This window comes from Stylophora pistillata, chromosome 2 (assembly GCF_964205215.1).
Source record: "Stylophora pistillata chromosome 2, jaStyPist1.2, whole genome shotgun sequence".
Classification (NCBI taxonomy): Eukaryota; Metazoa; Cnidaria; class Anthozoa; order Scleractinia; family Pocilloporidae; genus Stylophora; species Stylophora pistillata.
The window spans coordinates 37,448,063-37,463,297 of NC_142520.1; the positions used below are offsets into that span (position 1 = coordinate 37,448,063).

General features: G+C 37.1%; 1 protein-coding gene across 1 annotated transcript; it reads left to right on the forward strand.

The window, feature by feature from the left end:
- The first annotated feature begins 830 nt into the window (after window positions 1–830).
- Window positions 831–14,881, forward strand: LOC111329466 (uncharacterized). The gene is made up of 12 exons (XM_088751199.1): window positions 831–954; window positions 1,153–1,249; window positions 4,571–4,871; window positions 5,065–5,108; window positions 7,386–7,515; window positions 8,278–8,392; window positions 10,005–10,083; window positions 11,008–11,055; window positions 12,233–12,294; window positions 13,146–13,206; window positions 13,510–13,602; window positions 14,694–14,881. The coding sequence occupies exons 1-12, from the start codon at window positions 863–865 to the stop codon at window positions 14,802–14,804; spliced, it is 1,233 nt and encodes a 410-aa protein (XP_088607325.1). The 5' UTR covers window positions 831–862; the 3' UTR covers window positions 14,805–14,881.
- Window positions 14,882–15,235: the final 354 nt, after the last annotated feature.

Consider the following 15,235-nt stretch of genomic DNA (forward strand, 5'->3'; position numbering starts at 1 on the left):
ATGTTCTGACGATGAGCTGACACTTGAAACTTTAGCTTTAGAAACTCTTTAATTTAACATTGTCAACTCAGATGGTAAAACCAAATTATCGTGTTATAACTGCCAGAGTTTCTTTTGAAACTTACCTTTTTTATTATTATTTTTTACTATTTATTTACAAGGACTCCTACCAGAGGTACGAATCCTGGCAGAAAAATAGAGATTTCTCTAAACATAAGGCTCAATGCAGAGTTTAGTTTTATCGATTTGCTTAACTGGATAGCCACATTTCAATTCGAACAAAATCAATTCCTTGTACACCCATTTCATGGATTTCATATTGTTGGCATCTAATCTTTATGTTGGATATATCAACAAAGTTGAAATGGTAAATTGGCCACGGTAACGATTACAAAACTGAAGCTGACGTTTCGAGCGTTAGCCCTTCGTCGGAGCGAAAGACGAAGGGCTAACGCTCGAAACGTCAGCTTTTGTAATCGTTACGGTGGCAAATTTACCATTTCAACTTTGTTGATATATCCAAATTATTTCGTTACCCCCACCGACGCAGCCCCAAACAGTTTCTTTCGTAACTATCAGCCTTTATTCATTAATCTTTGTTGGATGAGTGATACCAAATAAATTACTTTGAGAACAGTCGTTGGTTTCTCGTAGCCTCAATAGTCGAGGATAAGGCACGGAAGTCAAGTATAGGTCTCGAAAATGAATTCGCGTCCTTCCAAGCAAGAGATTACATGTATAATCTTTAGAAATTTCTTTGTATTTAGGTTGACACTTTCGGTGACGCTTAGTACGATTTGCGGGCCTGCTATATTTCTGAACGCTGGTAGATTGGGCACGAATAGAACATAAATTTCTAAAAATGGCGGCAGAAACTGACGACACTCTCAATCAGCTCTCTCCAGCATCCGTTCGTTTCACTAGACAAGCTGGATTGGAAAGGAGAAGGCCTTCGTAAGTTCGTCAACCTGACTAGTATTGTAATTACTTAAGTTGAAGCTCTGATTCGTGATATAAAGGGGAAAAATGCGGGAATCAATTGCCGTGATCTGTAAATTTAGAGCCCGATCGGATCGAAGATGTATTAGAAGTCGATCTTAGGTAACTCTCCTCTTAGTAAAGCATTTAAACTGTGATATTATCTTTGTGTAGAAAGCGTCAAACTACATTGAGAAGCTTTAAGATTAAAACAAACAGGAGAGATCGCTCCACACAAGTCTCCACTACTGCAACTGTTACCTCAAGTCAGGTAAGCAAACTGTTAATAAAATAAATCTTTGATTTAATTTATCATAAATATGAAGAGTGTCTCTACTTCGTGGCTCATGCATCCTTGCTAGTAAAGCTCACGCTCATCAATGAAGTCAGTCTAGTATAGTGTCATCTTTACCTTAAGATCCAGTGACCAGCATCATCATCATCATCATCATCATCATCATCATCATCATCATCATCATCATCATCATCATCATCAGGGCTAAATTGGGCCATTCCATTTAATATCCGCACCCCCCCCCCTATTGAAGGCCTGGGATTTCTTAGGGGGAGTGGGGGTCAATGCTATATTTTTCCTTAGGAGGGTTGAACCATATTTCTGAGAGGGGTCGGCATAAAAGTACCCTTACAGAAATTCTCACGAGTAGTCTCTGAAGGGGTTTCAATTGGTTTGCTTGATAGCTACATAAAATTCTGAAGGGAGTCATTTCAGGCAATTCTGAAGGAGGTTAAAAAATTTCTTTTCTGGAGGGGTGTTACAAGAAAGCCTTCAATAATGGAATGGCCCCATTCACTCCCGGCGGAGAAACCCCTCCCTGGAATGATCCCACAGGTATCTGACTTTAGCCAATCTCAACCATGCAGGTCCCAGCTGTCTGGTGAGATCATCCCTCCATCTTGTTTTTGGACGACCCTGTTTTCTGGTCCAATCTCTTGGGGTCCACTCCATTGCTCCAATGTTCCATCTATTATCTGACACCCGTGCTATGTGACCTGCCCATCTTTGCTTTGCCATCCTGATAGCATTGACGATGTCGCTTACACCAGTTTCATGTCGAATCCAGGTGTTTCGCTTTCAGTCTCGAAGGGTAAGGTTCAGCATTCTACGTTCCATCTCTCGCTGTGCAACCGCAAGCTTCTCTGCCATAGCATTGTTCAATGCCCATGTCTCGCACCCAGAAGTCATTACTGGTAGAATGTACTCATGGTGTATCTTCCTCTTGATCTTCATACTTGCCTTGCGGCTTCTCATGATGTTGTCCACTTTTCCAAAGGCTGCCCAACCAAGTGCAATCCTTCTCCTAATCTCAGGAAGTAGGTCACCATCTTGTGTCAATGTCTTTCCTAAGTATACATAGCTGTCTGCCTCAATGGTCTTGCCATTGACAGTTATTGTTGACATGGTCATTGAGCCTCACTTTAGTCTTGCCTAGATGCATGTTCAGGCCAACTGGTTTGCCTGTCTTATGGATGTCAATGAGCATACCGTTCACTTCCTCTGGTGACTTGGCCAACAAGATGATATTGTCAGCAAAAATTAGATGGGAGAGATATTCTCCATTGATCGAGAGGGCTCTGCCTTCCCAATCAATTCTCTTTATGATCTCATACCAAAGACATGATATAAAGAGACTCTGTGGGTGATATGTTGTCACCCTGTTTAGCTCCCCTCTCCAACATTATTTTATGACTGTCCCTCTGTAGTTTTATAACCAAGGTGGCACCATTGTACAGGTCACGTAAGATAGCGTTATAATCCTGATCAACTCCTTGGTTTTCCAGTGCCTTGAAAAGCGGTGTAAATTCAATGGAGTGGAAGGCCTTCTAGTAGTCTATAAAGGCAAAACAGAGTGGAATCTTATCCTCGTTTGCCTTCTCTTGTGGCTGACTTACAATGTGAATGTGGTCGACGGTAGAGAAACCCGCCCTGAAGCCTGCTTGCTCTCTTGGTTGGTGTTGGTCTAAGGCACCTAGCATCCTTTGAAGCAGGATTTGTGAAAAGACTTTGTACGTTACTGGCAGAAGGCTAATCGGCTTGTAGTTCTTAATATCAGCCATGTCCAGCATAATTAATAATAATAATAATTTTATTTTTAAAGCAGATAATGTAGGAAGTGGCTGCTCAATCTTCCAAGCTGGTGGCTCATGTTAAAAACACTCAATTCCTGATCGAATTGGAATTTGGAATGTTGCTTTTTGCAAAGGGAGGAAAACCTGAGGACCTGGAGAAAGCCCTCTGAGAACCAACAACAAATTCAACCCACATGTGATGCCAGCTCTGGGAATCAAACCCAGGCCCCAGTGGTGGGAGGCGAGCGCTCTCACCACTGCACCATCTCTGCTTCTGCATGTACTATCACATTATAGTAATACCACAAAATAATTCATTTGAATCATGAGAAAAAGGGAAATGACCAGCAACCTAAGAAGCTTTGATTGTTGAACAAATTCTCCTTGTCAGTACCAAAGGAAATGTATAGAGAACAGTATGGAGAATATAGATACTGATGTTAGGGGTGAAAAGGGTTAACACCTGAATTTGAATATACGAAAATCATATATGTGCACTGTGGTTTCATGAAATGTAAGAAAGTGATCCTTGCAGTAATGAACCCTACTTATGTAGTAGTGGAAATGAGGGCTTAAGAAAATTTCAGGATACAGGATTTGAACAGGATTTGAACCCATGACCTCTGTGATATCGGTGCAATGCTCTACCAACTGAGCTAACAAGTCAACTAGGAGCTGGTCATTACGTTGGTTTGTAGTAAACCCATCGAAGTGATAACAATGAATTTGAATATGCAAAAATCATACATGTGTATATGTGGTAGTGGAAATAAGGCCTGTAAAAAAATTTCAGGCCCATACGTTAAAACCTTTTATAACATAGCTTGTAAATTAGTGCAATCAAATTCAATAGCGTGAGCATGCTTCAATTTTCCATTGTGCATGCTTGTGACATCAGCAAACAAATGCCTTAAAAAAAAATTTTTTCTCGTGAGTGACTGAAGCATTTTTCATTAAAAAATGGGAAAAACTTCTGCAAAAAAGTTAAACTAGACATGGCAACAAGCTGATGAAAATCTGCCTACTTTTTCTTTGGGAATGGATTTTTTAACTCCCAAGAAAGAATCCAGAGAAAGGGGAAACAAAACAATCACGGTTTCATCTCCTTTCAGAACTCTAACTTCATTTCCACGCATGAATTCACCTGTCAGTTTTTTACCAATCTGAGACAAGACCATTGGAGCATGGTGAAATGCTTTTCCGAAACAAAATAAACAACGCATTGAAGTGTAGGAGAGGGAATTTGTGCCCTTTATACATTACAGAGTTGAAATTGTTATAAAACAATTGGTTCATACGTCAGCTGTGCGTTCATCGAGATGTGAAGTACTTGGGAAGTTTGGAGAGCACTCAAGAAGCTAGAGTTGCTCTTGGCTATGCCTTGAGCGACTCTTACACATCTTTCCTGCTCTCCAAATTTCCCACATGCTTCATATCTCGATGAATGCATGCTGATGTATGAACCAATTGTTAAATAGCATTTTTGGTTTTGTTTGCTTTAAAGGGATCACCAGGTGCACTTCCAAGTAGGCAAGAACTGTTTCCAGTACCAGAAACACCAGATCAAGCTCATGCAAACAACTCAACAGATTCATCAGGATCTCCTTTGGTTGGACATCTGGCAGCCTCAATATCAAATGTTACCCATTATCTTGAGGTTCCTCAGGACAGTTCTCCAGTTATCCCACGTCAAAGCAGTGTTTTTGCAGACCATGAAAAAGTGTTATTAGTTACACGCTCTAGGACACCTGATGGAAGTCCAAGGTCAATTATATTGGACAGTCCAGAGGGCAAAACTCAAACAGGTTTGTAGCATTATTTATTTAATATGAATTAATCACCACAGCAACCAAACTACTGTCTGCATCCAGTTTAAATTTTTGTAGTTGAAGTTCTGTCTAGTTTATTTCCTTTTATTGTTTTTTTTTATTTTTTTCTGCAGCTATCTGCTGATTGAGAAACAAAGTGAAAAATTGATGCTTTTATTTCTGCCAACAGATCAAGGAAGCGTGGACAGAACTCCAAATCAATCTTTGCCAAAGGTATGAATAGACAAATTCAACCCTTTACTCCCAAGATCTAATTAATCTGGTCAACATTGGAGCTCAGAAGAAAATATCTTTGCTTGGTTCAGCTTTACAGGATAATTCATTAATAGCTGCAGCTTTTGTGAAAAACTGTGTTTTGAAGCTAGTCGAGCAGATTTTGGGTCACTGTTGTGGTTTTAAAAGCTTAAACTTACCACAAACCTATTGACAGCTTGTACACTCGACGGTCTTTCGATCCAAAATGGCAGCCTGAAAATCTCGGACAGACGCAGAAAGCAAAATTTCAAGTCAGATAGTTTTTGGGTTGAAAAGTAATGCCACTCTTATGACTTTTACTTTTCTCTCTTTCTCCTGCCCTTTTTTTCCCCTCTCTTTGCCTGAAGTTTCTCCTCACTTGCTGGAAATTTTGTAGGCTTCATTTTGGTGTAGAGATTTTTGAGGAAACTACTCATTATTTTCAAACCACATGCTCAGAAAGGTAGGTGGGTAATGGAACAAGATTTTTGTGCAGATTTTCAGGTCAAAGTTACATGGCTTTTTGGCTATTTCTCCAATCTCCTTCACTCAAATTGCGCTCATTCTGGTATCGTTTGTAAGATATTTTTAACCTGTTCAAGTACGTGCTCAAAGTCATGCTCCAGGGTTAAAAGTGATGGCATCACAAGGTGAAGAAAGGGTGTGGGTCCACATGGACGCATACGGGCGCAGTGGACGTCAATAGGTTAATCCGGTCAACATTAATAATAATAATGATAAAGAATATATTTATAGAGCACTTTAACTATTGGTCAATATTCAAAAGTGCTATACAGTAAGAATATATATCAAATAGACCAAAAATCACAAATTAAAAGGAAAAGTCTTCACAGTCTTTTTTTAAACACAGAAATACTGCTACTAGATCTAATAGTCAGCGGTAAAGAGTTCCATAGAACTGGTGCAGCGTGGGTAAAAGCGCAACCCCATTGGAGCGCATTGACCAACATTGGAGCTCAGAAGAAAATATCTTTGCTTGGTTCAGCTTTACAAGATAATTCATGGCTATTGTGATGTGGACTATACTAGATATGTTGATCTGACTGGCCCGACCAGAACTAGAAGGAACCATGATTTTTAATTAATATCAGACCTAGAGCGGCAAGGATAAACTATTTTAAATTCTCATTTTTAAACCGTTATATGTTAATGACTGGAACTCATTACCTAATTCTGTTATGTTGGCTCCCAGTTTAAATGTCTTTAAAAATCGATTATTTAATTATCTTCATACTTAGTTGTTTTGTATTTTTACTATAAATTACTGTATTTAGATTTTATTGTGTTATTTATTATAATTTACTATATTTAGATTTTATTGTCAAGACATAGTAGTTCCTCCGTTTTCTTTTTTATCTAGATGTGTGGTTATGCATTAGACATTTCTTTTTATTTTACTATCTTCTAACTTGGAGAGCAGTTTTTACATGGGAATTCATTTTCCCCCTATTGCTTTCCTTTACCTTTTGTACCTATTTATTGTTTATTATTCTTGTACAGTGGTAAAGAGCGTTTATTAAACTTAAACTTTAATCATTCTCGTTACTTACTGCCATACTTTTCCTTGTAATTTAGGTTGAAAAATCTGGCCTTCTTCCAAATCAACACCCTCTCGCTGATAAACTTATCTGTTCTCATAATAACCTGTTTATAAATTAAATAACTATTTGGAATTGCAAGAAGAAGTTAGATATTTTTATCACTTCAGGGATTTATTAACCTTTTACTTCTCAGGATCTTAATTAGCAATTCTCCTTACTGTCTGTCATACAATTCTTATGATGCTAGTTTAAAGAATTTGGTATTGGATCAATTAGGTAAAGGTAAAGCCTGCTTACGAGCCAAGTGGCCCATCGGGCCAGTGCTTAACTCAGGTTTCCATAGCATGAAGCAACCAGGAGTATTTCTACCCCCCCCCCCCCACCCCGTCCCCTGGATGGAATGCCAGTCCATCGCAGGGTTACCCACAGCATTAAATTCACCGGTACTAATTTAAACCCCTGGGTGAAGAGAAGCACTGTGAGAGTAAAGTGTCTTGCCTAAGAACACCCACCAGGGCTCGAACATGAACCACTAATTTGATCCAGAGTAGAGCACACCAACCATGAGGCCACCGCGCCTCACTATTGGATCAACTAAGAATTCCCTAGTTGATATTTTCGTTCAGTTAGTCTCCTTACTCGTCTGCTTTTATATTGTAGTTAAAAAAAAGTTTTTGTTTTTTACTTTTTGCAGTTGTTATCAGACAAGACTCCCGTTTCAGGTCCTGTTGCATTTAAGACAAGAAATAGCAGAAAGAGGCGAGGAAAAGATGCTGAACTGGTAGGAGATGAGCAGATGGAATTGTTAGAAAATGAGTACAGAGGTGAGAAGAAAACCAAAGTGTGATAACTCAGTGACGCATTTTTAAAACGTACTCAGTATCTCAAAATTTAAGAGAAAATTTCACAAGCCATTTTAAAGTCCAGATTACATGAAAGATTATATTGTCAGTATTAAAAGTCCAGATTACATTTTAAAGTCCAGATTACATGAAAGATTATATTGTCAGTATTAAAAGTATCTTAAAGTTATAAAAAAAAATCATTTGAATGCAGATCTGTATATTTAACAACTATTCACCAAAGTGGAGGTGGTTAGTGGTGGATATTTACCAAGCTGCAAAGCGACGAGGTAAATATCCACCGCTAACTGCCAACACTGAGGTGAATAGTTGTTTTAGTATATACTAAAACAGTGAGATAATATACACCACCAAAAATTGATTTGAGTGATTTCTTCACTTGTCACGGATGCAAACTGATACCATTTTTTCCCAAGTTGCTCGGAGGCAAATAGTAAAGGATATTCAGAGTTTGACTAGCCAATCAGAGTGCGCCTTCAACACTATCCACTGTTTTAGTATACACAAATATGTCATATTTACAAGAACAACGATAGAATTAAAATGGACAACATATGATAGTTGTCTTTTTTTTTTTGTACTATACTACAGCCAATGCTATAGTATAAAGTATCTCACTACCTAAAACTTATACAAATGTGATTGCTTCCTCTTACAAGGGCAGCTGGTGTAATCTGCTTTTAATGTTAAAACTTATCACCAATCATTGTTTGTTTCTATTAGAAAATAACTTTGTGAGGCTGTTTAATGCTGATCATGGAAGAAAGAAGAGAATGTCAGAGATAACAGACCTTGATGTTATTCTAACTTCTGTTGAGGAGGAAGCTCTTGAAATCAGGTACTTAAAGTGTCTTTGGAAAAATTTACATACAATCCCAATACGATTCTAAGATGAAGCCTCTGTCTTAAATGGAATCTATTGTTTGCTTTACTCAGGGTTCGTACGTGTCTTGAAAACCCTTGAAAACCCTTGAATTTCGGGAGGCCAATTTCAAGGCCTTGAAAGTACTTGGATTTTGTTTTGGGTCCTTGAAAGTCCTTGATTTTTTATTGAACAACATCGAAAAATAGCTGCTTTTGTTTTGCACCATCGGTAAACCCAAAACATAGATGTTTACAGAAACATTTTTTCTTGGTTTTTAGGTAAAATTGTCATTACAAAAAGTCCTTGAAATTTCTAAGTACGGTCCTGGAAAGTCCTTGAAAAGTCCTTGAATCTTTGGCCTGAAAAAGTGTATGAACCTTGTTTACTGTTTTCTATTATCAATGAGGCACTTGCATTATAAAGTATGGGGCTGTATAGAAATTGTGCACTTTCTTTCAACGTTTCAAATGAATCATCTGTGAGTAGTTTTGGGAAGTTGACATATTTTTAAGGTAAGCCTCATTTCAACCCTCAGTTCTGTCATGGGTATGAAATGGCTCATCCATTCTTGGTTGAAAATTTTAGCGACAAAGTCTACATTTTTCAATTAAGGAAGTTGGTGGCAAGTTTGCATCTTACCTTAGCAGTTTGCAGTAAGATTGTTACCATGGACCTTATAGTTAAACAGCCTAGCCTTCTTTCAAGTTTGCAATTGTTCGAAACAACTGTGTGATAGGGTTTTGTGTTAAGTTCACTAAATTACAAGAAGGTGCAGTAGTGCTTTGTTTTCATAATCTCAATGCAGAGTTCTTTTAGAGAAACCAGAACTTAAGTTTGAAGTCAGTTCTATGTGAATGTTATATAAATCTGTGGTCATTGTCAGTGGAAGTTGGGATTACTTGTCCCAGTGAGAATTTGCCCTCGTTTCTTTAAAATATTCCTAACCAATTATTATAAGTGTTGTTCCAAGAAAACCAGGCTTCAATGCTTTACACCCTAACATCAATATGCATATTCTCCATACTGTTCTCTATACATTTCCTAAGGTGTTGACAAGGAGAATTTGTTCTACAATCAAGAGCTTCTTTAGTTGGTGATCATGGATAGTGCGCTGGACTGCTGTGTGGGAGGTCGAGGGTTCGAGCCCCGGCCGGACCAACACTCAAGGTCTTAAAATAATCGAGAAGAATATGCTGCCTTTCTATAACATCAAGAAATGGTTAGATATTCTAGTCTTCTCGGATAGGGACGAATAAATGGAGGTCCCGTCTCCTGCAGGGTTGGGGGTAGGAGACGTTAATTTCCTACGCACGAGATTACTGTGTGATGGATGTCCTCCCCTGGGGTGGGATGGGTGGGTTTGTTGGAGCTTAAACCTCGTAGGGGACCCATGTCCTATTGTTTCTGCTCCAGTACTTGGTACAAATCCTCAAATAAAAAAAAATAATAATAAAAATCATTTCTTTTATTCTCATGACTTTCATGTGTGATCCAGGGGTGATATTGTAAGGAGAAATTAGATGTTGGTTGCTCTGAGGGTTCAAACAGTTTGTAAGCAATTTCCTTGGTACCTTTATTTTGATAGAAATGACATTGAGACAACAGTTGGGAAGCAAGCCATAAAAGAATTCTTCATACAAATGAGAAAAACGTTCAGTGAAACAGTAAGTATTTGGTACCATGAAATCAAGTTTGTTTGGTTATGGTGGAACTTGTATAATACAGTTTATGTAGTTAGTATTCATAGCAATGTGCAATGCTTTTTTGTGGTTCTAATGTTTTCTTTCTTTAAATTTTTCAAACCAGTTTGAATTTTTTTAAACTAGTTTGTTAACTAATAATTATTAAATCACTATTGACTCGGAGGTTTATCAAGCTGTAACTGCTGTTGAAATTAAATGCAAAACCTGTGCTTGAGATGATCCTTAACTTTGTCTGTGTTTTGTATTTGTCACCTATATCTAAAACAGAGAAAAATGAAAATGTTTAGAAATTTTTCTGATTCTTCCCTGCCTCCAAAAAAGGAACCTCTATATATACATTGAGTAGTATTCCTGAGTACTTTTTAATTAGAAGTTGTGCTGTAACTTGGTGATCAGTATTTTAGCTCACATCTAGATCGAGTCAATAATTTACAATATTGCAGTAATACTCAGATAATACACATTATAACATAACCAAACTAAAGCGCGCACTATGATTGGTCAATTTAGCATCCCCTATTTGCCCATGGGTGTATGCTGCTGATGCGAGCAAATGCAAAGACTATTTTCCCATGTGCGCTTGTTTTTTCTGGTCACGTAAGATTTGTTAAATAAAAGGGAACTCTTTAGCTACAATGTATCAATGTTATAAAACAAATGGTAAACACCACAGCGTACACTTTTGAGTTATGGATGTACTTGGGAGGTTTGCTAAGCACTCAAGAAGCTAGAGTCGCTTGAGGCTATCGCCTCGAGCAACTCTTACGCTTCTTTCGTGCTTAGCAACCTCCCGCGTGCATCCATAATTCAATAGTGTACGCTGTGGTGTTTACCATTTGTTAATGAAACCATCGATGGTAATATTACCTTGTCTTCATCTTGCAGATCGATATTCACAGAGAAAACCAAATGTTAAAGACCAACCTAAGAAAGGTTTAACTATTAAGTTTACTTTTTATAATTTTAGTATTCAGAGAAACCAAGTACTACAAAGGGTCTTTTCTCAAGGTGGGAAAAAAAAAAGATTCAGCAACCATCTAAAACTAATGAGAAATGATACAATTTGGATATATCAACAAAGTTGAAATGGTAAATTGGCCACCGTAACAAAAGCTGATGTTTCAAGAATTAGCCCTTCGCTCCAACTAAGGGCTAACGCTCGAAACGTCAGCTTTTGTAATCGTTATGGTGGCCAATTTACCATTTCAACTTTGTTGATATATCCAAATTATTTCATTACCCCCACCGACGCAGCCCCAGTTTCTTTAGAAACTATCAGCCTTTATTAATGAGAAATGGTGATGATTACCTCTGTTAGTCATTGTAATTGTTACCATAATGGTGAAATTACTGCTGATTAAAATATTTAAAAAATATATATATATACATTTTTTTAATTTCAAGCTTTGTGTGCTACAGATTGGTTCTCTGCACTCTTTACTAGTCAACCCTTAAACTGCCAAGATCTGATTGTTAATTCTCCCCTTGAGGTGCCACACATTTCCTTCGTAAATGACTTGCAAGAATTTAGATCAAGATCAGAGCTTCTACCTGATAAGTCTGAGTATTCTCATTACCTGTTTTCTGGAGAATGTAAGGATATTATAGGGAGAAGTTACCTGTTAATCATTTTTTAGGAGTTCCAGGCTGAGTTACATACATACGTTACATACATACATACGTTACTTGACCACTCCCCATAGGGGCTTTTCAGGGTCAATTCCCACCCATTCCACCCCAGGGGAGGACATCCACCACACAGTAATCTTGTGCATGGGAAATTAACGTCTCCTACCCCTAACCCTGCAGGAGACGGAGCCTACGATTTATTCATCCTTATCCGAGAAGACTAGAACATCTATCCATTTTTTGATTATAGAAAGGTAGCAAATTCTCCTCACTTATTTTAAGACCAGGAGTATCGGTCCGGCCGGGGCTCGAACCCTCAACCTCCCGCACAACACAATCCGACGCTCTAAACAATTGAGCTAACCGTTTAAAATGGCTACAGACTACTGTTTGTTTAACTAAATTCATCGGTTGATTATCAATCTTTAATTGATAATATGATTGACTATGTGTGTAGGCTCATTCAAGTGTTATCTTCCAGGCAAAATCCAAAGTTAACAAATTACGCAAGGATCTCCTAAGTGTACAGCAAAAAAGGTCAAGGTGAGTGACTTTGTGTTCTATCTACCGACGAATCACTACCCAACGGCATGGACTTATTAACCAGGCCTCTAACTGCCATGAGTGATCAATACCAAATTCTCCAAACTCAAACCATAAGAATAGTGTGGCAGAGAATAGGGAGAATTGCTGATGAGGCCAGTTTTATAGAGTTTAGAGGCCAGGGTCATAAACAAGAGGATTATACCCCAAGGTGTCTCATCTGATATGTGTCTTAAATATGATCTTAGATTAAAGTAATTAACATTACAAAGTTTATTTCAAAGAAGATACATCAGATATGTTGTGTTTTTATTCAATTTAATATACGGGCATTATGGTATGGATATTTCTGATAAGTTGTTGTTCTGTAAAGATTGTGGTGTGGATTATAATTTAGTAGAACAAATATTTTTAAATATACCTTTTTTATCCATATTATTAATGAATGGAATAGTCTTCCTAATAATGTAAAGGATTCTGTCAGTATTTCCAGCCTTAAAGTGAACATAAAGTTACTTCATTTTTTGGTAATACTTTAAAGAATTTCAGATTTAATTCAATTTAATATTTTTATATTAAATTTTGTACTTTGATAATTGTTTCTTAATATTATAGGTATATTTTGTTGGCTTACTGGAGAGCATCCCTCATATGGTGTCTAGGACGCTTTTGGATGCTGCCTCTCCATCATCATTATTTTTATTCATTATTTATTTATTATTATTATTATTATTTGTTTGTTATTATTATTTATTTATTTATTATTATTTGTTTATTATTATTTATTTAGCATTTTAGATTTGGAGAAACTGTAATAAATTAAATCTAAGATCTCTTTGTGTCATTCACAGGATCTTGGCAAAAATTGAACAAGAAAAAAAGAAAGTGCAACAAAATCAGGAGAAACAAAAGGTAATTAACTGTAAGGGAAAATAAAAGAACGAACTGTTGATGAAACAAACATTGCTCTTTGGGGGTATTAAAGCTGAGTGCTACATATTTGTAGAAGATTATGTCCTGCACTGTATATATTATTTTGCTGTAGATGAGGTAGCTTTGGCTTGCATTCTAGCAACTGCTCACAGTAATTTTTAGAACCACTCTGGGTAGATACATTTGTTGATGAAGTTTGAAAACATATAACACATGCTAACTTTCTTACTTTTATAACTGTTAAGGTAACACCATAAAACTGATTTCCTTTAATTTCTTCAGGTCCTGGAAGATTTTAGCTCCTTTTTATTTAACCTTGAAGCATTACAAGACGAGTACAGAAGAGAGTCGTCCTCCAAGAAGGCATCCACACAAGTGAGTTAACCATCATCATTTCCCTAAAACAAAAATGATCTGGAGGAAACCTTGCACTGACAAATTATTTGATCATTTTGCCAACAATTTCAAATGAATGAGTTATCTGTGATCAATAATCTTTCTCTGCTAATCATCTTCTTCTCTGTCCAATTGCAGTAAAATTTGTGTTGTGGGTGTAAAAGGTAGCTTGTGACCAAGCCCTCATAATAAACCTTTTAACTCCCAGAAGTGATTAACATGTAACTTCTCCCTATAATATCTATACATTATCCAGCAAACAGGTAATGAGAATACTCAAACTTATCAAGTAGAAGTTGCCACCTTGACCAAACACTAAATTCTCGTAACTAATTGACAAGGAAATGTGTAGCAGCCAGAGGGGAGAATTAGCAATTAGATCTTGGGAGTTGAAGGGTTTTAATTGGAAAGTGTGAGGCCTTGGGGATGTAAGCAGTTGTAGAGTTAGTGTCACCCCCCCCCCCCCCCAAACAAACCCAAACCTCTCCCTGCTGTGCCAAGAATGAGGGCCTGGTCACTAGCTATTGTAAAAGGTGAGATAAAGAACACAGGATTTATGATATTCATGCAATCAACAATTACTCACTCCAAGACAGTACCTAATTTTTGAAGGCATCAAGCTTTCATCTTAGATAGGTTTTTGTCGTAAGATCGTTATAGTTAATTAAGCTTGTTTATAAAAGTGGGTGAGTATTCAAGGCAGACACCAACCTTTATAGAGTCTTGTTCACCTGCCTGAACACATCCATTTTTCAGAATTCTTATAATTAGAAGCCAGGGGCCCATTTCTCAAAGGTCCAAGTAACTTGATGGGCCTGAAGCCATGTTTTGAAATCAAAATTTTATAAGATCAGTCCTTTTTGTTTCTTTAGCTGATAGTTTTATTGCATCATTTTCAAAACATTTGAAATCCCTATCTTGAATGAAAACAGAACAGCTTTATAGGCCCATTAAGTTACCTAACCAGGACTTTCAAGAAATGGGCCCCAGGACACTGAATTTCAATGTGTTGGAGTTTCCATTTACAATCCTTCTGTTTTAACTGAATTTCTTTTTGATATTTATTTCAGGAATGTGGGTCATGTGACAACCTTCCCAGTTTGCTTATTGAAGGGCATAGTTCATTAACAGCTGCCAACCAGCTTAGATCCATCAATGAACTTTTACAACAAAGACAGTGATTGATAGAAATCTATTAATTTAATGTTAACACAAACTTTTGAGCAAATAAATATGAAGAAAAAATAATATTTTTGAAGACGAGGTTTGAAAATGTCTGATCACTGAGTCATAGCCAAGTTTATTGATAAATTATGTTCAGTGACCATAATTATGAGAAAAAAAAAAAAAGAATAAATAAACAAAAGAAAGAAAAACTGACCAAGAATTAACTACTAAGTGATTAACATGAAACTTCTCCCAATAATATCCATACATTATCCAGTAAACTGTTTATGAGAATTCTCAAACTTATCATGTAGAAAGGCTGAAAGTTTCTAAAGAAACTGTTTGGGGCTGCGTCGGTGGGGGTAACGAAATAATTTGGATATATCAACAAAGCTGAAATGGTAAATTGGCCACCGTAACGATTACAAAAGCTGACGTTTCGAGC